The sequence below is a fragment of the Anastrepha obliqua genome, chromosome 4 (assembly GCF_027943255.1).
Source record: "Anastrepha obliqua isolate idAnaObli1 chromosome 4, idAnaObli1_1.0, whole genome shotgun sequence".
Lineage (NCBI taxonomy): Eukaryota > Metazoa > Arthropoda > Insecta > Diptera > Tephritidae > Anastrepha > Anastrepha obliqua.
In genome coordinates this window covers 63,466,056-63,493,097 of record NC_072895.1, presented here as the reverse complement: position 1 = coordinate 63,493,097, position 27,042 = coordinate 63,466,056, and the positions used below count along the sequence as shown (strand labels likewise).

General features: G+C 37.1%; 2 protein-coding genes across 4 annotated transcripts; one reads left to right on the top strand and one right to left on the bottom strand.

The window, feature by feature from the left end:
- LOC129243921 (multidrug resistance protein homolog 49) lies at window positions 1–16,523 on the top strand. 3 transcript variants are annotated; one of them, XM_054881373.1, is made up of 11 exons: window positions 1–61; window positions 9,257–9,428; window positions 9,492–9,525; window positions 12,173–12,366; window positions 12,428–12,572; window positions 12,648–12,748; window positions 12,820–14,339; window positions 14,407–14,576; window positions 14,639–15,351; window positions 15,411–15,573; window positions 15,635–16,523. In XM_054881373.1, the coding sequence occupies exons 2-11, from the start codon at window positions 9,316–9,318 to the stop codon at window positions 16,382–16,384; spliced, it is 3,903 nt and encodes a 1,300-aa protein (XP_054737348.1). In that variant the 5' UTR covers window positions 1–61; window positions 9,257–9,315; the 3' UTR covers window positions 16,385–16,523. The 3 variants fall into 3 exon arrangements, with proteins under 3 accessions (XP_054737348.1, XP_054737347.1, XP_054737349.1); XM_054881372.1 differs by lacking the exon at window positions 1–61 and adding an exon at window positions 75–341; XM_054881374.1 differs by lacking the exon at window positions 1–61 and adding an exon at window positions 350–433.
- On the bottom strand, window positions 16,491–21,979 carry LOC129243922 (ankyrin repeat and SAM domain-containing protein 4B). The gene is made up of 5 exons (XM_054881375.1): window positions 21,816–21,979; window positions 18,233–18,376; window positions 17,875–18,096; window positions 16,770–17,795; window positions 16,491–16,704 (listed from the first exon to the last, which is right to left on the bottom strand). The coding sequence occupies exons 1-5, from the start codon at window positions 21,836–21,838 to the stop codon at window positions 16,539–16,541; spliced, it is 1,581 nt and encodes a 526-aa protein (XP_054737350.1). The 5' UTR covers window positions 21,839–21,979; the 3' UTR covers window positions 16,491–16,538.
- Between the last annotated feature and the right edge of the window lie 5,063 nt (window positions 21,980–27,042).

Below are 27,042 nucleotides of genomic sequence, written 5' to 3'. Positions count from 1 at the left end.
CAGTCGACTTTGGGAGCTTATAACGAGTACACGTGTTAGCAAAATAAAATACTGAGCAACGGTAATAAAATAGAATTTGCGTTAAAACTGGAGTGGCGCGATAAGAATACTAATAACATTTCTAAACATAAACGAAGTTAAGTGGCTCGAAACGATTTGGCATTACATTTTATCCTACACCAACCCTTCGAATTTCTTTATCTATCGCTTATCTGAGTGAAGCTTTTCGCAAAATCCGAGTATATAAGAGTGGTTTCGAATATTTAAAATAGAAAATAGAATAGAAGGATCCAGTATTCCGGCCACAAAGTACGGGCGCAAGAATCCGTTATTAAAAACGTGTAAGTGTTTATTAAAACAAAAAAAAAAACACAAAAATGTGAATTGACAAGTTCTACTTAAGATTGTGGACTAAAATCATCTATGTATGTATGTATGTGTATCAGAAAATTGTCTAGAAAAAAGTTGGAAAAATGTAGAAAATATTGTGAAATTCAACAGCAAAAAATGATTCAGTGGTACAATTCTATTGCACATTTGTAAAATTCTGTATAAAATATTTAAGTAAACATACTTGCAGAAAATACAGTGTTTCCTTCAAAAATTTAAATACTAAAATGCAACTTTTGCCTAACCAAAAACGACGTTTTATTTGAATCTGGAGAACTTCACATTCTATAGAATAATGCAGAATAATAGAAAAATATTACGCTTACTAACACGTTTTTAACACCTTAATATTGTGTAGTTAAACGCTGTTCGGCTTAAAACAATTGTAGAAACATACATTTTTTTTTTTTAATTTTTTGCAACTCAACAATAATAGCATACAGTGGTGTGAAAAAAAATGCCATAGCTTTTGTTAAAAACGGTTCTATTCGAAAATGTTTATGACCCATTTTAAATTAAATGCTCTTGATTTGAGAAAATAAGTCAAAATGGCAACTGGCGCTATTTGCAAGAATAAGAGCAACATCCAATAGGATGATATAGTGCCATTCTGGGCATAGTTAATAGATGCATACATACGAGCACATTGTTAAGTCGCTTGTACAAACGTAAATACAATATAATCATCAACGATTTTACTAAATAAATAAAAAAAATTATTTGAGTGATGAAAATCTTTACTTTAAATTTTATGGCACCAGCTTTACCAGCGATACTTTAAAATTTATGGCACCAGGCCTAATCAATCGCTGCGATTATCAAACAAACACAATCAAAGAAATTGGAGAGCCTTGCCGAAAATTTGCTTTGTATTGTCAAAGCTGGTTTGCTGGAAATCAACTTTATTTCCATTTTTCCCGTTCTGATTTTTGATATGTTTTTTGTTGACTATGTTGCCCTTTTTCTTCCAATAATAAAAAAAATTAGTGGGCTATAAAACTGCATGCCAAACATTTTTGTAGGGATTCTGATTAAAAAGTTTGAAATTTTGATGAAAAATCTTTTTTTGTACAAAATTTTAAAATTGGATATTTGCGGTTTTTGTTATACAAGCATAATGAGTTATAATTTTGTAAGAAGTTATTGAACATTAACAAACAAATTTCCGTGGTGTAAATACAGTCTGTCTACCGTGACTGGCACAATTCAAACTTAGAGCTTCGTTATAAAAAAATTAAGTGCTGCTAAATACGCGTATCCTTTTCGCAATACGCGTTGTGCAATAAGTTAGTTTTGTGCGATTTTTTTTTTTTTCAAAAGGAGTTACGCGTAAAACAAACCATTTGAAACAGTATTCCTATGTACACACCCTAAAGGTCCAAAAATGTCAAAAAATCTGCAGCAATATATTTGAAGCAGTGGAAGACGTTCAGAAATAAATGGGTGCAATGGTACACCGAAGTTAAAAACGTTGACGGCTTCCCCGGATGAGGCCAAAAAAACCTTTCCATAGCAAGATCAGAAGATCATTGATCTGTTTGTGACGCAAAAGCAGTTTTAAGGAAAAGTGGTGTTAATGTATGCAAATACACGATTCGAGTACATTTACGTGTAGAGACCTCAAATTCCGGGGCACACTGAAAAACAGCTGCACTCATTATCACACATGGAAAAAAGGCTCGCATGGGCTAACACAAATTCAGAACGGAATTGGGCAATCGCACAAATCTTCCTTTTGGGTGAATAGTTGCATACGTCGGTTCTGCTGATAATCGACCACTGCAACTGTTAAGCATTCAGTTAAGGGGGGGGTAGGGTCACAAAATCGAAATTTTTTTTCTTCACTCATCTTATAGTAAATCATTTCAAGAATGTTGTGTCAAAATTTTAAGTGGATCGGAGCAGAACTCTCAAAGTTATAGCCTTTGTAGGCACTCTACCTCGAATGCGGAGCATCGATAATTTTTCAGAGTCATTTTTTCAAACGCGTTTTTCCCTAAACGACTTCTTAAAAGTCGGTGCCAATCACGACTCCGAAACTATTCAACCGATTCTTTTCAAATTTGGCACACGTTTTCTAAATCAAAAATACCTCCCCCCACACTGTTTTTTTTTATTTTTTTTTTTTTTAAGGTTGTTTTTGACTTACAAATATGGCGAAATTTTTCGCCAAAAATGCTCGTTTTACGTTTTTTTGCCACCAAAACTACAAAAATGAAAAAAAAAAATTTTATTAATGGGGGGGGGGAGGGAGCATTACGTCATACTTTAACTGAAAAATTCGACTTTTTTAGTTTCAGATGATTCTACGACGAATGCCGATTGGCACCGCAGAGCACCTCTCGAAAAACATATCCCCAAAAAAACTCTGTCATGGGCTTATTTGCCAATATTTTATTATTAATATTTTTTAAAAACTTATTGAAAAGATGTACAATAACATGCAACTGATTTTATTGAAGTATCTTAAGCCATATTTCTGTAAAAAATTCAAAAAAAAGTGTTTTTTTTTTTAGCGCTAAACCCTACCACCCCCTTAAGGTTTACTTATATTTGGGGGTGCTTCTCCGAAAAAGAATTTAGGCCTTTATTTGCGTTTACCGCCAACTTGAATGCAGTTTTGTTAAATAAATTTTACCAATAAACCTTATTGTCGTAGGCTGCGAAGATATATGGGAGAACTAGTTAACTTTCGATTTTACAAGACGACAACGACCCCAAGCAGCGACGCCGAAAATGTGTAGAGTAAAAACAGCAAATTGGGATTAAAATGTTAAATTTACCTTCACAGTCGTCTGATGCGAACCCTATTGAAAATGTTTGGGCAATAGTTAAGCAAAAACTCAAATGAAAGCAAATATGGCCGGTCAAATAGTTGTCAAAGCAAATAGAGCTGGCTTATATATTGAATATATTACGTATAATAAATATACAAATACAATCCAGTTTATTAGAATCGAATTGGTAAAATAGTTTCTAAGTTGTGGCGATCACGCTTCTATTAGACAGACTGTAAGTCGATAAGTTGGGCTACCAAATGTACTAAATCGGTTAATCATACCCACCATCACCGTAATGTTAGTTTGAAAACAGTAATAATTTAGACTAATAAACAACAAATGTACATATTTGATAACAAGAATCGAACTCAAATTATCAACTCAATAATGATCACAAATGTTGCCAATGAGTCGCTTCATCACACGTTTAACAGTTCCTAACAAGAGGTGCAAATGTTTCTTTATAAGCTGCGTATGGCTCAGATTGATGAATAGTTCGGCCAGATTAGGTTGAGAGATTTTTGCTAACAGCCCAAGGAGTTCCAAATGATGCCACATCACAAAGTACATTAATCAAGTTCTACTTTTTATCATGGCCAGTTTCAATTGAAACTTCATTTATTTATATAATATTAAATACTTTCAGGAAAATATTCTTATTGAAAACGCGAATTTCTACCACGCACGGTTCACCAATAAACTCTTTTATACGAAAAACAAAATTAGTTCCTAAAAACCACAATTCTCAAAATAATGCCTTATGAAGTAAAAATTGTTCTTGTTGTACATTCGTATGTTACATATAAAAGGTTTTCCAATAAAAGGTCTTATTTTGATATCAAAGATAAATGCTATATTTTAATATAAATGATCGGACGTTTATTTCATTATAAAGATGGAGGTATGCCGTTAATAGTGGAAAATAACATCAGGAAAATTACCACCACGACCACGCGTACAGGACAATATCCTTTTCATGAAATTTTCCATAACCGAATTACAAAGTGGCTGCCCTATGTCCTCGCCCTCGATAGCCTCACGAATTCCATCTTTGAGGTCTTGAATCGACCAGGTCTCTTTCACGTGGCCCCAAAGAAAAAAGTCACAAAATGTTAAATCACAAGATCACGGTGGCCAATTATGATCACCTTTTCGAGAGATAACACGGGTCGGAAACTTTTCCCGTAAAAGATCAATGGTTGCGTTGCTTGTGTGGCACGTAGCGCCGTCGTGTTGGAAATAAAAGTTGTCCAGATCAATACCATCCAATTCCGACAATACAAAATCGTTAATCATCTCTCGATAGCGATAGATAACACCTGTTATTGGAAAATCCTTTACATATACATTGAAAGATATTAAAAGTATATTTTAGAACTACCAACGTCTGACTGGAACATCACTTACGTTTTGGAATAACTTTTCTACTAACCAAAAAAATTATTTTGAGCGATGAAAATCTTTACGCACTCCATAGCTTGTCTGTTTCTATATTGCTGCTGTCTAGTTCACGAGTGTCAAATATGATTGATGTACCACGCCATTTACGAAAATCATAAATTTTCTGATAGGCTGATTAATTTTGTATAACATTTCCATCACAGCTTTCTTTTGGGCGTTCTGCCGTTTGGTCAAATTCCATACATATGTCCGAACCCAAACTAAACAATATCCATTTTTCACAGCCTGTTTGTGTTGGGTTTGCATGTATGTATTCATTTAAGTTATTCTTGCTCTTTTGTTATTGTATAGTTCAATCAAAACATTTGTAAAATAATGCGGAAATCTCATGTGAGTTACAAATTAGTAAATTTAAAATTTCCGTTACCTCTGGTAAAAATCGTAAATGGCTTTTTAAAAAATTGTTACTCGACACGATCGAGCTACCCGCTGGAGTTCCCCGGAGATCGGTTCTTGGTCCTTTACTATACCTTATTTATTGCTCTAATTTTCCAAAATTAATAAATTGTTCATATGAATTGCCTTATTATTTTATCCCTTAATAAATAGACGCTCAAGCTTAAGCAATTAAAATAAATTCATAATTTACAAGTCTATATTTCAGCCAATAATATCATATGACTAGCCAGCCTGGAATAAAGTCCAGCAAAGTTGCATATTGTAAAACTCCAAATCTGCCAAAATAAGGTGCTTAAAATGATGCTAATACAAAATCCCATTGGATTTCTCCACCCGCAAGCTTCACGACAAGCCAACAACTAAGACTTTATCAGATCTAGTACAAAATTTGAAAGGTTTAAAATTCCTTGTAGTTTTTCGTACAATCTGCTAATGCCGAAGTTTCGTAGTGTTCAACTAGGCCGTGGTAGGCATACAAATTAATGTTAGCTTTTCAGTTAGTTTTTCATAGTAGTTTCCCCTCGAAAAATCTTTTAAAAACCCGAAAGCTGTGATAAATATATAAACATAATGATGTAGACTTAATGTTTATACTCTGTTTAAGGTTTATATTCTGTAAATTGTGCGAAAACGTAAATATTGCAACGTTTTACTACTTTATAAACTCTTATCTATGTATCTATCTTATCATAACCCAAACCCATTTCAAATCCATCTTGCACAGCGTGTTTGTGTTGGTTTTTCATGCAATGTAACATTAAATGATGCCAATAGCGCTCATTTAAGTTATTTTTGCTATTTTATTAATGCATTTTAATTTAATCGAAACATAGCAACAATGTTTTACAGCTTGCCGGCGCCTAAAATTTTAATATACATACACAAGAATGAAATATAGTAAATGAATTACAGTTTAAAGAGAATTTCCAAACATGCAGTGCAAACAGTTGACAATTCAAAACTCAACTCGAACCCAAAATCTGAAAACCTTGAATGTGCATTTGGTGAAAACGTAATATAACCAACGAAAGAAACCAAAAAATAGTAGCTAATAACAGAGAAAAGACCAACGAAACCGTTATAGTGCACGATATCCTTCATTTGAATGAAACTCAACGGTTAGGCTGGACATATCGGACATATAGTAGCATCTGACTTATCAACATTTTAATCCAGTACGCAAAATACTTGCACTTTTGCCATCAAGTAACGGTGAATAGTCGCGAAGCAGATTTTTATTCTTAACTTCAATTTAAGCTTTTATATGTACATATTTATTAGGCCGGGTAGATTTGTGGGGAGGCAAAAAAATCGCCCATTGCTCTGTGAAAATCATATTCTAGGGATTAAAATAAGAAACTTTGCCGAAGGAACCATACCGACTAAAACGAATTCTGATGTCCCCCAATGTGGGTCGAACTTTTTAGTTTCTTTTCTCATGTAAAGGCCAAAAATGGTGATATTTTGAAATGATTGTATGGGGAACCCCCCAGGGGAGTTCCAGGGGGTGTGCCACTGGCATGGGTGGATCGGCCGTCCAAAGTTTGTGGGGGTCGGTCATACATTTGGACTCAATTGGAGCACTCTAAATGGGTCAAAGTGGGATTTTTCGTTCGACCCAATCCAATTGGGAGACATCAGAATTCGTTTTAGTCGGTATGGTTCCTTCGGCAAAGTTTCTTATTTTGATCCCTAGAATACGATTTTCACAGAGCAATGAGCGATTTTTAAATCGACCCGCCCTAATATTTATGGATTGAACTTTAAATTTATATAAATTTTTGGTAATAAAAATTAATTTTTTAAAAAACATCTTTTATTTTTGTAATAAAAATTAATTTTTTTGCAATAAAAATTCAAAAATCATACAAACATTTTTTTGTTTTAAAAGTTATTTTTTTTTTTGTAATAAAAATAAATTTTTTTTTTGTAATAAAAGTGTTTGGTATTAAAATAAAGTGTGTATTTAGCACGAATTTTTTTTGACGAATTTGAAATTACTAATTTTAATTACCTTAATTACCACCTTAATTACTAATTTTAAATGTAGTTCTGGAGCATATCCCTTAATTTACCTGCAATAAATCTATCGTGGAGAAGAAGGTTCGGTTTTATGTAAAAGTGCATTAAGAGTTACTTGAGTCGCACACGTAAGTAATACTTCGATACTCGTATATTTCCTTCATTTCATTAAATAAACAAACTATAGGCTACCCCACATGACTATACTTATAAATTGATTCCGTCTAGTATGGTATGTAGAAAAAAACTCAGTTGATATTTTTTATATAATAAAACTTATATAAGTAGATATGGAGATTATCTACTGAGCGCCATACTCAATAAATAGCCGCCTTGTGACATTGACACTTTAGACAAAATTTTCGATCACAGCAAAGTGTCGGCTAAATTTAATTAGCTGTGTAAATCTCGTTTTTCAGTTCAGTACATATATGTTTTTGAGATAATGGCATAAATCTCTCCTTTCAGTGTGAAATCAAAAAATATTTTCTAAGAGTATCCGCAAAATTATAGCAATTTCGGTAGTGAATTTTCACAAATTCTGTCCATTAGTGCTATTTTCTACTAAACGGTATTAATGAGCTGCCCAGCAGAAAGCTATAAACCCAGCAAACAACTTTGAAAAACATTATAAAACTATGTAAATTTGTATACCCTATAATTAAGTAATAAACATTTAGTACGTTTTACTGAGATATCATATGTAAGTACGCCTCATTGCGTATCAATAAAAGTAAATATTTATATACACATGCACATGCATAGATGCGCTCAAATATACTATGTAATTGCTTGGCAATTAAATGACCAAAGACTTAAGTGATCTATTGTTTTTTATTGTTCTCTTACGAATAATAACAGCGACAAAATACAGTACTGGTAAATAAAAAAATAAGTAACAAAAACAAAAAACTTGAATTCCGCGTTTCGTAAAATTAAAAAAAAAAATAATAATTAACAAAACTCTAGTACTATTAAGTGCTAGTTAATTTACGATATGATTTTGTTATTCAATCCACAATTTAATTTTTTAATTGAACTTTAGAGGGCATTTACATCTAAACTCGAACTTTCTTTCACATGAATTTTCACTCTCCCAAGTCTCTCTTATTTTATAAACAAATCCTTTTGAAAATCATTTCATTGGGCTTGAACTATATACATCTATATATATATATATATAATTGGCGCGTACACCCTTTTTGGGTGTTAAGCCGAGCTCCACCACCTATTTGTGGTGTGCGTCTTGATGTTGTTCCTCAAATGGAGGGACCTACAGTTTCAAGCCGACTCCGAACGGCTGGTATTTTTATGAGAAGCTTTTTCATGGCAGAAATACACTCGGAGGTTTTTGCCACTGCCTGCCGAGGGGCGATCGCTATTAGAAAAAACTTTTTCTCAATTTTTATCTTTCACCGAGATTGGTACCGACGTTCTCTCTCTGAATTCCGAATGGTAGTCAGACACCAACTCATTCGGCCACGGCGGCCGCCTTCGACTTGAACTACTTTCACAAAATATGCCAAACAAATTTTGGCACTGTAGTGCTCTGAATGGAATATGATCGACTACGTTTAATATTTTAAAATGATTTTCATCTAAATTATAGTTGGTGCTTCTCTTAGTGCACGTCCAATTATAGCTGAAAGTGAATATATTTTTTTCCGCAGACGTCAATACCGCAAATTCAACAGTAGTAAATTTTTCTTAACATTTTTTTGGTTACCGATAAAAAATATTACATTTTCTATTGATAAATAAGTTAGGTAAAAAAATCTGTGAAGAGTGTGCTTAAGTTTTTCTCAATACTGTATATTTGTATAAATGTGTGTGGGTAAATGTGTACGCCCGTCTATACGTGAATGCAAAAGCGCGCCTCTTCGAAATTTGTTATCACCCACTTCAAACAATTAAACCATTTTTTACACTTGAAGGCGCAAAATTGAATAGATATATTGTATACATATAAATTTAAATGACTATGTTACATACGTATATGATATACATATCTACATTAACAGATGATAGTCATTTATCATATTTAAAAATCAGCGTAACGTTTCCCTGTCTGCTCTGACTTTGCAGTAGCTGCGTAGAAGAGCAATTCTTTATTTAAATATTTTATAATATTGAATTGATTACTTATCTCCGTACTTTCTCGGAATAAAATTTTTAAATTATGCTTTATTGTTAATTTCTTTCAGTTTTATTTATACATTTGCGAAACACAAGAATACTTCGAGCCCAATAAAATAAAACAAAAATGGTTAGCCGCAGCTATAGCGTCTCAGAACACGGCCCCATAGAGCCAGGGGGTAATTTCAAGAAGTCGGTCCCATTACCAGGTCCGAAGGACTTTCAGGCTGAAACACAGAAGTAAGTTTATGTACTCAGAGGCAATTAATTAGGCACCACTAAATTTTCTTGTTCTTTTCATAGCGGATCACAAAACAAATACTCATACTTGGAGCTGGTGAGTATTAATTATAAGCACTACATATTTGTTCTTATTCGCAGTTCGTTAGTTAGTTTAACGGTTTACTCTGGTGTCCTTCATCCAACTGTAAATATTTCTAGAAGTAGGACTTACTCGCACTCATTTAAGTAATTAAGCGAAGAGGAAATAGTAGAAAGCCTAAAACCAAGCTGGTAGAATGCATGAAATAAACCTAGGATAGATGAAGATTGAAATACAATCGCATACACCATCGCCGACACAGCAGCCAATGCTACGAAGCAATGAGCGAGAGTATCAAAATGTAACATGTGGTCCAGTGCCATCCATGACAACCCCCCCGTAATAAAGGTACAAAGTTCCAAAGGGAATTGTTGAAGATGTAACGCAAAAAAGCGACAAAACAAGTCGAACAAAATAACGATCGCAAATAGAAGTCAACAATTATTATATCGGCCCAAAGCAGAACCGACTGACCAACCGAAAAGCTGCCTCAGTCTATCCAACTCCATATTGAAACTAACTGAAGGAAACCTGCAAATAAAATTTAATTAGGAATTTCAACCAATACTCACATATGAGATCTACAATAAACTAGCAAAATAGTTCAAAAAATACAATAGATGATTTCAGCTATCTTTCTAATGCAAAAAAAATGTGCAAAATATTGAATAAATAGATCACCTTCGGCTCACTATGTACATAGTAATAATAATAATTTTGCATCTGTAGTGTGTCCAATGGCTGACACTTCGACCTAAAAGATCTTTTGTGTGAAGTAAGAAATTATAATCCTATAGACTGGCACTGCTACCTTACATGAGGTTGTATTTATCCTAGATATGCCCTACCTCAGGTTGGGAATTGATTGGAAGCCAAATTCTTTCGCCTTGCGGATAAGTTTCAGAATATCAGCAACAGAAGCATTATTGATTTCTTTGCTGTTTTGTTTTGGCCAAGGCAACACAGTTGTACAAAATACGAGTATTCTCCGTGGTTCCATCAAGACAGAGTCTACACTTATGTCTGCTTTACGCATGTTATGCAGTTCCCTATTAGGTAAAAGGTCTTATAAGCCTTTTGGCTTGACGGAGTTCTTGTGTGTCTTCGACTCACTACATACGAGTGATATTTTTTTTGTATAAAACAGCTTTGGAACACTATGCGTAATGAACTATAGTTTGATATTTAATCGAAAAGTTTGGTATTTTCAGTATAAAACGTTTTCACTTACGAGCTTTATTTGTTCTTTTGTCAGTGAATTAAAATCTTCATCTCGCCCAAAAACTGGAATTGACTTATGAAAATTTTCGTGCGATAATTTATTATGATTTTGGACGTTGATTATCGAGACAGGAATGCATCGATAAACTTACTTCGGCTTGTGGCGTTGAAGCACGACACCTAACCAGTGTGAACCGCTGGCACAACAAGTTCCAACGTGGTCGTCGATCCTTGCAGGACAAATTTCGTGAAGGTCGTCCAAAAACGGTTGTTGTGCCAGAAAGAATCGATGCTGTGATATATCGCGTGATAGAGGCATCCTCGGGCATTAGTGGTACCGGCATTCATTCAATATTGCATGAACATTTGGTCGTAAAGAAGATTTGTTCTTGTTGGATACCGCAAAATTTGACAATTGCCCAAAAACGTCTCGAGTCGATTGAAAAATTCAACCGCTGTGATTCAAAGCACATTTAAGACATCGTGACACGTGACAAATCTTCGTCATATGAGCCGAAAACAAAACAGCAATCAACAGTTTGGGTGTTTCAAGACGAGCTTAATCCAAACAAAAAGTGTTCGCGGAAGAAGCACCTCGAAGCAAATGGTCGCTTGTTCAGTCGTTTTCAAATGACTGCCAAAAATTTTCGGAGGATTAAGGAAATCCAAGCGCCGAAGATGAATTATGCTTCACAAAGCCCACATAGTGGCTCACACTAGAGAGTTTTGGAGCACTCAAAAGATCGAGTTAATGGTCATTCACCTAACAGCTCTGGTACAAGGTGATAACCAGAAGGTAGCTTCAAAACGTCAACTTGCAGCCACTTTTTGGAAAAAAAGTTACGAAAAGTACTTTGCCGTTATAAAAATATTACTCCTGCCATGGCTTTAAAAATTCTGCGGTTTAGGTACTTCCAATGCCAGTCATTGGACGCTCGACACACATACAGAAAAACTAGGTTTACCATTTAATCCCCATTACAGAAGCTGTGGCGACCTTCCAGAGAAGGAGACTGTTGAGCACTTTCTCTGTAAATGTCCGCGTCTGGAAGCTAGACGATTGAGGTCACAGGTTGCTTCTTTCTTCGACTGCCTGCAGCAGTATTCCAATCTCAATCCCATCAATCTTCTCCATTACATCAACAGGTCTGGCTGTAGATATCTGCCTTCTGGAGGTCTCATAATGGTTTCAAAACGGCGCTTTAGTACTACTTGCGGAGTGCCAGACTAGTATTTATTTCGCCATTTCACATACCTTCCTACCAGCTCTTACCTTTAGTTTCCTTGGTTTCGTTTGCCTCCGGGAGAGAAGTACACTGCTATTTCCGAATGCAATTTGTTCTTTAATCTTTATTTAATAACTTTTTTGCACCTTTGGGATAGTACACTCGCTCTTAATGCATTTATATTCTCTCATACTTCTCCATCTGATTCCTTACAGTTCCGCTACACTACAATATGGGATCGCTTGCTTATAGCTTGCGGTACTGTTATAGCCTCAATAGCTTCAATATGTATACCATACAATATGATCATCTACGCTGAGTTTACGACATTGCTCATAGATCGCGACGTTGGTAATGGAACATCCACATCAGCACCGCTTTTGAGCATTTTCGGTGGTGGCAGGAAGCTGTAAGTGCAATAGTTAACACTTTGATTATTTTAAAATTTACACAAATTTTTGGAAATTTAGTACGGATGCGAGCCTCGAAGAAAATATGCAAGCAGTTAGAGAGGATTCGTTAGCTTTTTTGTTAGGCACCGTCGCTGGGATTATAGTGCTGATGATACTTTTGGCACTGTCAGTCAATATCATAAATAGTGTAGCACTCAGACAGGTTTGTGTAAATCCATATAAAATAACTTTATAAAAATTAATGACGCCTACTCTGCTCTCATGCTACTCCACGTAGATATCGAAAATTCGCAAGTTGTTTTTGGAATCAATATTACGTCAAGATATGACTTGGTACGACACTTCCTCGAGCAATACATTCGCCAATAAGATGGCTGAGTAAGTCTGAAATATCCTATAAAATGGTTTTCTACAAAATTTACTTAAGTACAATGATTTTTTAAATGCAGGGACTTGAGTAAAATGAAGGATGGCATGGGCGAAAAATTGGCGATTTTCGTATTCCTTGTAATGACCTTCGTTACAGGGGTTATTTTCTCTTTTATCTATGGCTGGCTTTTAACATTGGTAGTACTTACCTGTGGCCCATTCATAATTATTTCTACTGCACTGGTTGCCAAAATCCAAAGCACATTCTCAGAAAAGGAACTCAAGGCTTACTCAGATGCTGGCGCCGTCGCCGAGGAGGTATTCTCGGGCATACGTACCGTCTTCGCATTTAGCGGTGAACGCAAGGAAACTGAACGATTCGCCAAGCTATTGGTGCCAGCTGAACTGACTGGTCGGAAGAAGGGTTTATATTCTGGCATTGGCGCCGGCCTTATGTGGTTTATTATTTATGTCGCCTATGCAATTGCTATTTGGTATGGTATCCAATTGATATTAAAGTACCGTTATGAGGATGAAAAGCTCTATACCACTGCCTCATTAGTGATTGTGTTGTTCAGTATTGTAATGGGTGCACAGAATCTAGGCTTCTCATTGCCACATGTGGAGTCCTTCTCAACGGCAAAAGGTGCTGCACAATATATCTTTGCCACCATCGACCGAGTTTCGCAAATTGATCCATTCGATGAAAGTGGCGACAAATTGAAACATGTTGCAGGGAACATAAGTTTTGAAAACTTACATTTCAGTTATCCAGCACGGCCCGATATACAAGTGCTCCGTGGTTTCTCGTTGCAAGTGAAGGCAGGCCAAACAGTTGCGATAGTGGGTTCATCTGGTTGCGGCAAATCAACAACACTCCAATTATTCCAGCGCTTCTATGATGCGCCCACTGGCTGTGTGCGTTTGGATGGACGCGATACACGTGAGCTCAATGTAGGCTGGCTGCGTTCTCAGATTGGTGTTGTCGGTCAAGAACCAGTGCTGTTCGCTACAACAATTCGCGAGAATATACGTCACGGCAAGCCGACAGCTACGCAAGAGGAGATAGAGCAGGCCGCACGTATGGCGAATTGTCACGACTTCATCGTCAAATTGCCAAATGGTTATGACACAATGGTGGGTGAGCGTGGCGCACAAATGTCTGGCGGCCAAAAACAACGTATAGCCATTGCACGTGCGCTTGTACGTAAACCAAAGATATTGCTTTTAGATGAAGCAACTTCGGCACTAGATCCCACATCGGAGCGTCGAGTGCAAGATGCACTCGATTTAGTGAGCCAAGGACGCACCACGCTTGTGGTTTCACATCGTCTTTCGACGGTGACAAACGCCGACTTGATTGTGTTCGTAAAAGATGGTGTTGTCGTCGAGCAAGGAACTCACGAGGAACTTATGCGCTTAGAAGGACTGTACTGTAAGTTGGTAATGATATCGAAACACAAAACAGAGGAAGAAGCATTGGCGAATACCTCGAATGCAGTACGACAGCGCAAACAGCAACTGAAGGTACTGGTCGATTCCGACGAAGAGGGTGAATCGAGCTATGATGAAGCAGACGCTGAGAGTATGGCGGGCAAAAGTAAGTGCAATCCTAATAATTTGGGAGCGGTTAGAAAATAACACCAAATTCGTTTCATATTTTACAGAGAAATCGAAAAAAAAGAAAATCCATGTAGAAAAAGATAAAATCACTTTTGTACAACTGATGAAAATGAATGCGCCTGAATGGCGTTACCTTCTAATCGGCTGCATAGCGTCCATGTTGCACGGCGCTACATTTCCCACATGGGCTGTGCTCTTTGGCGATTTTTTTGGAGTGAGTAGTGCAAGTATAACGTTTGAAGCATTGAGATATTAGATTTTGTTACTCTTTTCTAGATGATGTCCGACCCCGATGATGCTTATATCACAAAGCAATCTATTTTGTTTTCCATGCTGTTTATCGTCATCGGCACAGTAGCGGGTGTTGGCTCCCTCCTGCAATCCTATATGTTCACAGCAGCGGGTGCAAAAATGACTTCTCGCCTACGACATGATGCTTTCAGGGCGATAATTAGCCAGGAAGTCGCCTATTTCGATGACGAACGTAATTCGGTGGGTGCACTGTGTGCTCGGCTTGCTGGTGACTGCTCGAATGTGCAGGGTGCAACAGGTTCGCGCATCGGTATTATTGTGCAAGCTGTCTCCACCCTTGCCATTGGCGTGGTTATATCATTCATTTATTCGTGGAAATTGGCACTGGTGACTTTGGTGACGGTGCCAATCGTGTGCGTGTCTATATATTTCGAAGCAAAATTCATGGAAGCAAGTACGAACACCGAGAGATTGGCCATAGAGAACGCTTCACGTGTAGCAGTGGAAGCTATCGCTAATATACGCACAGTAACAAGTTTGGGACTGGAACGCGAAGTATTATTGCGATATTGTGAGCAAATTGACAAAGCTAATAACGCTTGTCGCCAAAAGGTGCGCTTCCGTGGATTGGTGTTTGGTTTGGGCCAGACCGCGCCGTTCATATCGTATGGTATTTCTTTGTATTACGGCGGTATTTTAGTTGCGGACCGGGAAGTACCTTATCAGGATATTATAAAGTAAGCGTAAAAGGTGTGGATGACTGATGACCTTTATTGAATAACTTCATCTTCATTAGGGTTTCCGAAGGTCTCATATACGGCTCATGGATGCTTGGTCAGGCCTTATCCTATGCGCCTGATGTAAATGTTGGTGTGCTTTCAGCTGGACGCCTCTTGAAACTATTTCAACGTGTACCCACTATGCACAATCCAGTAGACAAACCTTATACCACGCCTATGGTGAGTATTCTCTTATCTAATACGCTTCGCGACTTCTAACGATTTTTAACCAAAATTTAAGAAATCTGAAGGTGACATTACTTACGAAAACATCGACTTTCACTACCCCAACCGCAAAACCCTACCCATTTTGCAAAATCTTAATTTAAATATTAAAGGCGGCACCACAGTGGCATTAGTTGGACCTTCAGGCTCTGGCAAATCTACCTGCGTTCAGCTGTTGTTGCGTTATTATGACCCAGTCAGGGGTACAGTCAATCTTAGTGGTGTTCCAACCACAGAATTCTCATTCGATATGTTGCGTTCTGGCATGGGCCTAGTTTCACAAGAACCAGTTTTATTCGATCGCTCAATCGCCGAGAATATCGCTTATGGCAACAACTTCCGCGATGACATACCGATGGCGGAAATTATCGAAGCGGCCAAGAAATCAAATATACATGAGTTTATCAGCTCCTTACCCCAGGGTTACAACTCTCGATTGGGTAGCAAAGGCGCGCAACTATCGGGTGGTCAGAAACAGCGTATTGCCATTGCGCGTGCCATGGTGCGCAATCCCAAAATATTGATCTTGGATGAGGCTACATCGGCGTTGGATATGGAGAGCGAGAAAGTGGTACAGGAAGCGTTAGATGCGGCACGTAGCGGACGCACGTGCCTAACCATTGCACATCGCCTGACCACAGTTCGTAATGCGGATCTGATTTATGTGCTGAAAAAAGGGTGTGTGATCGAGAAGGGTAGCCATGAGGAGTTGATGGCACTGAATGGCATGTATGCAGAGCTATACATGATGCAGCAGGTAGCTTAAGCAGGATAATTTTTTTCTAATTGGTATTTTAAGTATTTGTTTTCCTTGTTAAATCGAATTGTTTACGAAATGTTTACTTTACTTTATCACTCTTGAACGAGCAAACTTGGTAAATAAATGTATAACTAAGTTTATAACTGTGCATGTATTTCCTTTAAAGACGGCTGTCCGTCATTGCACCAGGATTGGCGAGTGCATTTTTCCGTTCCTGTATGGCGCAAGTAAGTTTTCGAAAAGGGCCTAGGGGGAGTGCCAAGGACTTCAAGTCCGCCTCGGTCAATAACATCAAAGTATCCAGATCAATTTGTTGTTTTTGGAAACTGAAAGTTCAAATAATCTAGTTATATATGTTAGCCTATTCTGAAAGCAACACAACAACACTTACACAGCCAAATACTCCTCCAAGCCCCAGGCGGTGAGAAAACGCGCAATTGCACTACCTCTATTCTCTTGCTCATCGTCACTGTACCCGTCTGCGCCTTCAGAATCCGAGTCGGATATATTGAGGAAAGAACGTTGTTTGTTGCTACGAGTTTTCGTCGTAGTTGTCGCAGCAACCTGGCGTCCGGTTACTGTACTTGTACTCGTAGTACCCGTTTCCATGTCGAGTTCAGCGTAATTATCTGGTTGCAATTGGCTAAGCGCTGCTGTTACAGAACGTCTAAATGATATGCTGCCCAACATTGGGCGATCGAAGAGCCCCACTGGTCGCTGCATTGCGAACTCATCACCAAGTCGTCCGGTGGATGCGAGCGAATCACCGAGTATATCCGGTTGTGAGAATGAACGTGAAAGAGTGCCATACCCCAGCCTTGTAGTTTCACGTTCTCGATCACTGCTCGGCTCATCGACCTCGAAAACGTCACTAATTTTACCGCGTTTGCTGCTCTCTTCGTTCGAACTGAATGTTCCCACATACAAAACCTCCGAGTCGCGCTGCACTCCTATCAAAGATGTTACTGTACGTTTGCCATCCGGTTCGATGCCCCCGATCTTAAAGCCAGTTTCATCGGCTTTATTGGCGGAATGATGCAAGTGCTGTTGGCAGCGCAACTTCTTTTGCATAGTACCAGCGCTGCTTGAAATTGAGCCGACACTGCCGCAACTGCCACTGGCATGTGATACGAGCTCACTGAATTTTGTAGTAGCGCTGCCGCCACTGATGCTAGGGCATGGCGCTGCAGCAGGCGCGGATTCTCTTGGGGGTTTATGCAGATTGCCTTGGCTAGACCAAATCTTTTGTTTAAGCGTTGACAACATATTCGACTTATTGCCATTGGATGTGCCAGCCACCGATTTACTACTCACATCGATATGCTCGTTTTCCAGCTTCTGTTGGCGTTTCATGTACTCGCGCATGCGTTTTTCACAATTCTTCTCTGCTACTTCGCGCATAGCTTTTGCCTTTTTTCTGTGATGGATGGCAGGAGTTAGATATTTTTTAAAATGCGTACATACATACGAATGTATGCACAAATGAAAATTCTTACTTCTCGTTGGCCTCGAAATTTGCAGTGGCGCTATCCAAGTAGCGCAAGATGTCTTCGCGGTTGTTAATGGCAGCCAAATCTTTGGCACTATGACGATCAATATCCAGCGCATAGATATTCACACCAAACTTCACAAGGAAGTCCACACAATGCATGTGACCCTTGGCGGAGGCCAAATGCAAGGCTGTATTGCCGAACTGGTCGCATTTGTCTGGGTCACCGCTGTAATAAAAGCAATTGCGTGAATATTTTAATACTGGAGGTACACATACATATATAATATGTGCACTTATGCGATTATTCGTTTATAAAAAATTTAATGTATATTTGTGTACATGCATTTATGTATAATAATTACCCTCTGCCACAGAGCAGCCGCAACGCATCCAAACGTCCTTCAAAGGCAGCCCATAGTACTGGTGTCATTGAATCATCATCCTTAGCGTTGGCGTCCTTGCGTGTGGCTTCCTTTAGAACATCGAGCAGTCCATCTTTAGCGGCTCTTCAGATGGAGGGTCATATGAAAAGGGTAAAATAAAATAATTTGTTGTAATTAATTTAAGCACATGCATGTCAACGTACTAGGTATATTTTAAAGAAAGGGGTGATCAATTCAGAGATATCGGATTATAAATTGAATTAAAACAACTGATTTGATGAACTGATCAAATTGATTGGGCCATCTTTATTATTTTTGTGTAGAACCATTCATCACATTTATTTTTTAAAGATGACCCCACACATACAACTTTTTACCACATATTTTTTTACAACTTTTAGTTTTTCGGCGCCACAGTTATACCTTTCAATGGAGAAAGGAGAATGGGGAATGAGAGAAAAAGAGTTAGCTTCCTTTGACTGCGTCCCTTTAACTGTACTATTTTTGGTTTCTTTATTAAAAATCTTTCTCTAATGGCTGTGTCTTACATTTATAAGTATTTTATTAAATATTCTGCAAATAAAGGGTGATCAGATTGAAGATGCCTTTGCCAATAGGGATTTTTTGACAGATCACGCATGACTACTATCAAACTAAATGCATAATTTGTTTAATTATTCATTGATATTTCATCATGGAAAGACGCCTCAACAACGTTTACAAATCGTACAGTTGTATTACGAAAATCGAAGCTCTGTCAAAAGTGTTCATCGCACGCTCAAGCTAACTTTTGGTATTCAGCGATGAGGCCTATTTTTGACTTAATGGCTACATACGTCAATAAGCAAATTTGTCATATTTAGGCTGAAGAGCAATTACATCTATTATAGTTTGGAGTGGCCTATGGGCTGGAAGAATCATCGGCTCATATTTCTTCAAAGACGAGGCTGACGCCAGTGAATGGCGAACGTTATCGCGCCATGATAAACGACTTTTTGTTGCCCAAAGTTCAAGCCCGTGATCTCCACAACATTTTGTTTCAACAAAACGGCGCCACTAGCCATATATCCCGTGAAACAATAGATTTACTGAGTCGTCTTTTCGGTGAACAATTTATCTCTCGTCTCGGACCATTGGATTGGCCACTAAATCGTGTGATATCACACCTTTGTTCTCTTATTTGTAGGGGTATGCAAAATATAAATGCTTTGTGGATAAACCGGCTTCGATTGAGGCATTGAAAGCGCACATTACTAAAGTTATTCACGAGATACCGACCGAAGTCCTCCAGCGATTAATTCAAAAATGGTGTTTACGGATGGCCGAATTACGGCGGGATTATCTTTAAAAAAGAATCTTTCTTGTTTAGTTTTAAGTCCCGTAACATCCTGGTTGAACATCTGCACAGTCTCAATCTTCACTCCAATGATACTCTAAGATCTTTATTATGAGCGTAGTGCAAACAGATGCGTATATGGAATTTTTTTTAAATCGAAGTTTCACAAAATATTTGGTCCGTCCATCGGAAAATTCCACCTTCTCAAAAAGCCCTGTGTAAACGCACTGCAAGTGGCTTGGACCAGTTCTAATATCAATTGAGAACATTTTGAAATTGTGGCTTAAATATGCACACACAATGGCCAGGAAAAATTGCACGTTGAAAAACCTCAATCACTTTGACTCTCCCGACACTATATCATCTACAGACCTAAAATTTGTAAAATTAAATACCCTTAATGTTCACCGATTTAAATATCAGATTCCATGGAATTACCTCGATACCCAGCTATACAAATGCGATTTCGAGCGGCTTCAAACTTACTAGAATTAAATGGGCTATAAATAGAATAGAATATAATGAGTGAGTCCTCAACGATTCCAATGGATTGTGCCCTATAACAATACCGACCGCCAACCGGACCTTTATTCTACCAAGTTTCAGAATAAAGTTCGACATTTTTCTATTCGGGCTTGTCACAAAACTCTTATCAGTTCTGCACCGTTCTAGACTGGGTCATCGCTCTTTATGTAAATTGCATACATCATCGCTGTACAACTAATTCCAATTATTGGCTCTGGTCCGCTGCGGTAACCGCTGATCCGCGCTTGGCCAATTCATCGGCAATTTCATTTCCTTGAACACCCCGGTGTCCTCAAACCCATATAAGTACAAGCTTATTGCATCTTACAACAGAATTAAACTTCTTCTTACATTCTTGAACAATTTTTGAGCTTTGCTTTGCATTCTCCAGTGCAGCCTGACTGTTAAATTATTTCCCGATCCATTTCCTCTCAATTATCCATTCTGCTACTTTCAGAATGGCAAACATTTCCGTTTGGAAAACAGTTCCCATTTCCGCCATAACATAGTGATACATATTACTATCGTTTAAGTACCATCCGGCTCCAGGCCCTATTTCATTCTTGGACCCATCGATAAAGAAAATTTCCCTCAAACCTCCCTGATTACATTCTGGATTGCTCCATTACTCACGCATCTCTGACATCAAATTTCCTTCCAAATGAAACTATGGGTATCAGGTCATCTTTAGGTGCGAAAAAGAGTAGATACTATTCAGACAACATCTTAAAGATCTCTCTGGGTCCCGAAGTTCTGTGTTCGTACAAAAGACCATATCTATGAAATCTACACATTGTTTTAATTGCTTCCTGCTGTATCTTAAGATCCAAGGGGAGAAAAGCAAGCATAGCATTTAGGGCATTGCCGGAGGTTGTACCCGCAATGCTTAAACATACACTTCTTTGCGGTCTGTATAGTTCCTGAGTTTCAGACCCAAAGCCTCTTCGGCATTGTTGAAAATTTTTTAATGAGATATTAGATATTTAACATCGTCAGCAATACTAAGTGCCACACCTTTCAGTGCTGGAAGACTAAATTCATCCAATTTCCGTTTTCTCGTGAACAAGACTAAAGTAGTTTTGTTCGGATTGACGGAAAGGCCTTGTCCTTGGAGTAGAGATTTTCGTAGCGATGGTGGGTGGGGAAGTAGGGTAATATTAAAATTCTAAGCTTTTCTCAAAACATAAATTTAAGATACGTGAAACTATGATTTGAATAATGCTAAAATTTAATGAAATAGCGCTTATTTTCGACAAATACTTGCTTATGAAGCGTCTTCAAGAAAAGTATATTTATCATTAAATTTATGTTCCACAAATGGAGGCACCTACAGTTTTAAGCCAACTCCGAACGTCAGATATTATTTTGAGCAGCTTTTTTATGGCAGAAATACTCTCGGAGGTTTGTCATTGCCTGCCCAGGGGCGATCACTATTAGAAAAACTTTTTCTTCTATTTGGTGTTTCACGGAGATGCGAAACTACGTTCTCCGAATTCCGAATGGTAGTCACGCACCAACCCATTCGGCTTCGGTGGCTACCGCGGTACGTGATTGCTGAAAAAAAAAATCCCATTACCAACGTGCTTAAAATTATCTGAAGACAAGTTCCCAGATACACATACATATGTAGATTATATGTATGTGCAAATATGCTAAATTTATGTACAAGTACCACTTGTATATACGAATGCAGATACTCACTTGTGGAAACGATCGGAAGACATGCTTAATCTTTGCCTTTTTCTTATCAAATCGGAGTGGTAAGCAATGAACTTTTCACTGATCACGTATAACGGCTACAACATTCGCTCACTGTCAATCATCAAAATTGTATATGGTATACTCCGGTGCATACATATGTATGTATAGATTTGTTGTTATTTCCAGTGACCCAATTCTCTGTAAGACTCCTTGCTCTGAATTTGTTGGTAATGCACAAAAAACAAAACAACACAAGCACATTACGAAAAGCAGTAATACGTAGACTCCAAGCTAAACAACTATCTTTTTCCGGCAGTTGGAACATTAAGTGAATTTATATGCTACCAAGTAAAAAAAATGCAAAACTATATACATTCATATGTATGAGCATACTTGTATATGTATGTATATCAATGTAGATATGTATTTGCACTTTCGTACAACAACTTCCCTTGTAGCTTTGAATTAGTTCGAAAGAACGCGTTTATATTATAAACTTTGTAAACAAATTGGACGAATTGTGGAGTACGAGAATTGTTATTGCTGTAATTTAAAGTTCACTCAACTTCGTTGGCAGATCATTTGATGAATGTAATGGCAGTGGAAATATGTACTTACAATGTATACGTATACATTAGGGCGGGTCGATATAAAAATCGCTCATTGCTCTGTGAAAATCGTATTCTAGGGATCAAAATAAGAAACTTTGCCGAAGGAACCATACCTCTAAAATAAATTCTGATGTCCCCCAATTTGGGTCGAACGAAAAATCCCACTTTGACCCATTTAGAGTGCTCCAATCGAGTCCAAATGTATGACCGACCCCCACTAACTTTGGACGGCCGATCCACCCATGCCAGTGGCACACCCCCTGGAACTCCCCTGGGGGGTTCCCCATACAATCATTTCAAAATATCACCATTTTTGGCCTTTACATGAGAAAAGAAACTAAAAAGTTCGACCCAAATTGGGGGACATAAGAATTCGTTTAAGAGGTATGGTTCCTTCGGCAAAGTTTCTTATTTTGATCCCTAGAATATGATTTTCACAGAGCAATGGGCGATTTTTTTTGCCTCCCCACAAATCGACCCGGCCTAGTATACATACATATGCACATACCGAACTACGATGGAATTATTGAAATTTTGTGTAATATTTTTATTATAATATTTGTCTACAATGCACATACATTCGTACATATGTATGTACATACATTTTTGTATGTACATGTATTACCAAAAATTTAATCTATATGCGCAACAGTAGCAACAAAAAGCAAAACATTAATGGGATGTATCAAACAAAAAATCACCAAATTAGCACACACTCGTACATACAAATATATGTACATAGCATAAATCTAAGTAAACGTTTGCGTATGTACATAAAAACGCTACAAAAACAACGTTCGCGTACACAATTCACAAACTACGTGTATTGTAGTGTAGGACATTAACACGCGCAGCTGCAACTTCTTTTTAACGCGTCTCAAACACTCTTTACCAAGCGAGTTTTCTACCACTCGGTGGCGATTGGCAACCGATTGTGCGATCAGTTGTTTTCCCGGTGTTGTTGGCGCGATGAGTGGCACACAAAGACTGCAGCAACTTGTGGCGAGTTGGCCATAGTTTTTTGTGTTAGAGAGTGGGCTTAGTTAACTTGGCTTGCAAAGTTGGAGTTGAGAGCGTACACGTAGCTGTGAGAGACGTCTATCTATCGGCACACTGGTGCTTATTTAGCTCTTTTCCCTGCTCTAGTGAGAGTCGAAAAATTACGAACAAAAACCTTAACTAATTCAATTCGAAGTTTTCGCCGTTTTTATACCCGCACACACTTGTACAGAAGTATGATAATTGGGTAATATACTCGTACATACATTACTTTGTTTGTAACATCAGAAACGGTATCCACCGTGGAAATAATACCTTCAGAACTTTATAAAAACGGTATTTCAGTTAAAAATGGCTAAAAGACGAGATTTTCTAAATGCACGCTTTTTCATGTGAGCTACGTATGTACGTAGATACATATAAACTATTAAAAGTAACAAGCAGCAAGCATAAGCTAACAGGACAAAGCCTAAGGCTTTTCACTTCTGAGAAGCCTCCTAAAACAAATTTTGAGAGTATAATACAGTGAAACCTCGTTTAATGAATCCTGATGAAACGAAAAACTCAATATAACAAAATTGTTGCTGAATTCCCTTAAAAACCCTCGTTGTTGCAAAAATGTCCATATAAAAATACTCTATAGATGTAACATATCATAGAAGTCTTCAATATGAAAACCTTCGGAATGTGTTGATGGGTAAAGTTTCCATAACAAAGGCCTCTATGTTATTTAACAAAGTGTCTGTACAAAAAACAATTACATAGCGGTTGACGGTTGCCGTTAGCAAAACCCCCTACATAACGCAGTGTAGTGCCTTGAGTACACATTGTCAGTCTGATTTTAGTTATTGTTCAAATGAATTAATCAGTGAAGCGGAAGTGGAATTGCCTGCATAACAAAACTGTGGGTTTGAAAATTTCAAAAAATCGAATTTTGTTTTTTTGTCTCATTAAATAGTACAGTATGTTTAAAATACTCTCCTTAAATTTTAAGTCAATCCGAGTAAAATTCTAAGAGATAGACCCTTCAGAAGTTCCGCCCATTAGGCCACGTCAGTTGAGCGCTTCGCTCGTATACGTGTTTATCTCAAAACTCCATTTTTTAAGTCGGTGGACACGATATCTCGAAAAGTTATGAAGCGATTTAGTTCAAATTTTGTACAAATCTTTGCAATAACATTATCTAGTTATTGAACGAAGGATTTTTTTTTTTGTTAATTACAACAATTTTTTTTTAGCCAATGTATGTCGAAAATTTCACTAAAAAATTTGTTTTTTGGTTCAAAGCCTGTCATAAATTCAAATTTTGATTTTTTTTTCCTTCGTACAACAACGAGATTTATCCATGTACTAACGAAATCCGTTTGGTTTTCTGATTTTAGATGAACCAATAATGAGCTATGCTGTCCACGGCAAGAGCATTTTTTTTGAGACGTCAAGGAAGATGAGGTACCAACGGCTGAGTTTTCGAAATTTTTAAATAAAAATTTCACAAAATACTGTTTATATATGTATCTCAGATACAGTGAATTGCTTAAATAAAATATATGATTTTATATACTAAAAAAAAATAGTCAAAATCTTCTTTTTTTCAACCTCTGAAACCCACCTAAACCCTTAAAAATTTTTCAAGGCGAAGCATTTTACGCCGTATTATGTATTTAAGGATTTGACTTTTGTGTAAAACGATGTACGATTAGAGAAACTGTAGAGAACTACAGCATTCTCTACGAAAAGGGGACTTGATATCGAGAAAAAGATTGGATATCGAATCGTACTCTAACGTTAAACTCTAATTGGTTTCTAATGTGGATTTCAAATTTATGTGGGATGTTAGCTAATTATAAGCAATACAATATACTTCTCGCAGTTTTATTATTTCAAATATATTTCATATATGTATAATATGGATGCGATTCACTCTTGTAAATATAAATACAAACATATACATTTTTCACGTTATATCACATTTTCTACAACGCATACTTGACTTAAATATGTTTCAAATATGGAAATGTTTTATTATGCTTTAGATTTTTTTTAACTAAAATAGATATAATATCATATTTCTTGTCGAAAAAAATTTCAAAAAATAATTATAAGCAAAAAAAGCTAACAAAAATTAAAAGTTAAAAATAAAGAATGAAGGTACATTTTAAAAAAATGCTAAGCTAAAAAAACTACGTATGTATGTATACTCAAAACATAAATAAAATGTTTTCAAAGCGTAATCAAATCTTAAAAAAAATCTTTACAAAATATAAATGATAAATGAACACTTCAGCATAGTACTCAGTTTGCAGACATATGTACATACAGGGTTTGATTGGCAAAATTTGATCGAGTAACGTTGCTCCAACGATCGCTGCATTTTCGCCTCTGCAAAATCCTAACACACTTTTAAAACAGCTTTCACGCGCGGAGCGATGTTGACTGCACCGCTGTTGCCAGCGAACTGGGACCGGTTTGTAGTGACCCCTTCCAACGATCATTTTCCCTCACCAGCCGATTCGGTTGATCGCTTAGCAGACGCTCCCCGCGGAAAGGCTCATTACTTTTCAATCAAACCCTGTATTGTCTTTGAACGCCTTTTTAAGGATATCGTCCTTTGGCATGCTGTAAGAAAACGATAGACAACGCTCGAAATCTATGTCTATCGCGTGCGGGAATTCGGATTAAAATGCACCTAAAAATTAAAATGAAAAGTATGTATAAGTGCTGCAGACTTTTCGAAATTTTTTTAAGCTGCTGTCACGCCGGTTTGTCCTTATCCCCTTCCAACAGAGATTTTGTGCAACACTATCTGTGAAAGTTTTGTGAGTATATTAACTGAATCCATTTTCACTTTTAGTGTTTCTTTTGGAGTGCTTTTAATACTTTGAATGCCACGCCGATTTTACATGGTTTGCCAGTGGCGCCAACATGAATTTGTCAGTATGCCAAACATATTATGTGCACATGAAATTTATATGATAAACACATTTTTCATATTTAAATAAAATATTTTTGCATATTCTATACTACATTATATCAATTACATTATTGCAATATCGTAAATAAAGTTGAAAATTTAAAACTTTTAATTTTAGCCAAATTATGTGTTTCTTGCAATCCTAGCCGTTGGGGTCACCGGTGAGAGTGTTAAGAGTCTTAATGTAAGAAGAAAGTCCTGAAAATTGTTTAACAAAGTGTACGTCGCAGCAGTTGTTATGTTGTTCTCAAGAGTCCATTTAATGAAGGGGTCCCGGTGGTCTAGTCGAATTTTTGGAAGGATATTCCCAGTATTTTCGATTCTTCAGTCGATTTAGCGGGTAGAGTCAGATTCGTCATACGGCGGCATTAATGGTAAATATCCACTCTAAAAATTTTAAACTCAATTATCTCAAAACTACTTTTTTCGGCCTGGTGTTGTCCAAAACAAAAAAAAAATTTCAACCGAATCGTCTGAAATTTTAATATGACTATCAATGACTATCGCCATTACTATAATCATATTATTATTTCAATTATTTCGTATTTTTTTTTATTAAAAAACTGAAATAAAAACAATTTTTTAAAAATGTGTCAAATTCGAAACCGCGCCATTTTGTCACATTTTGTTTGTTTTTTTATTCTAG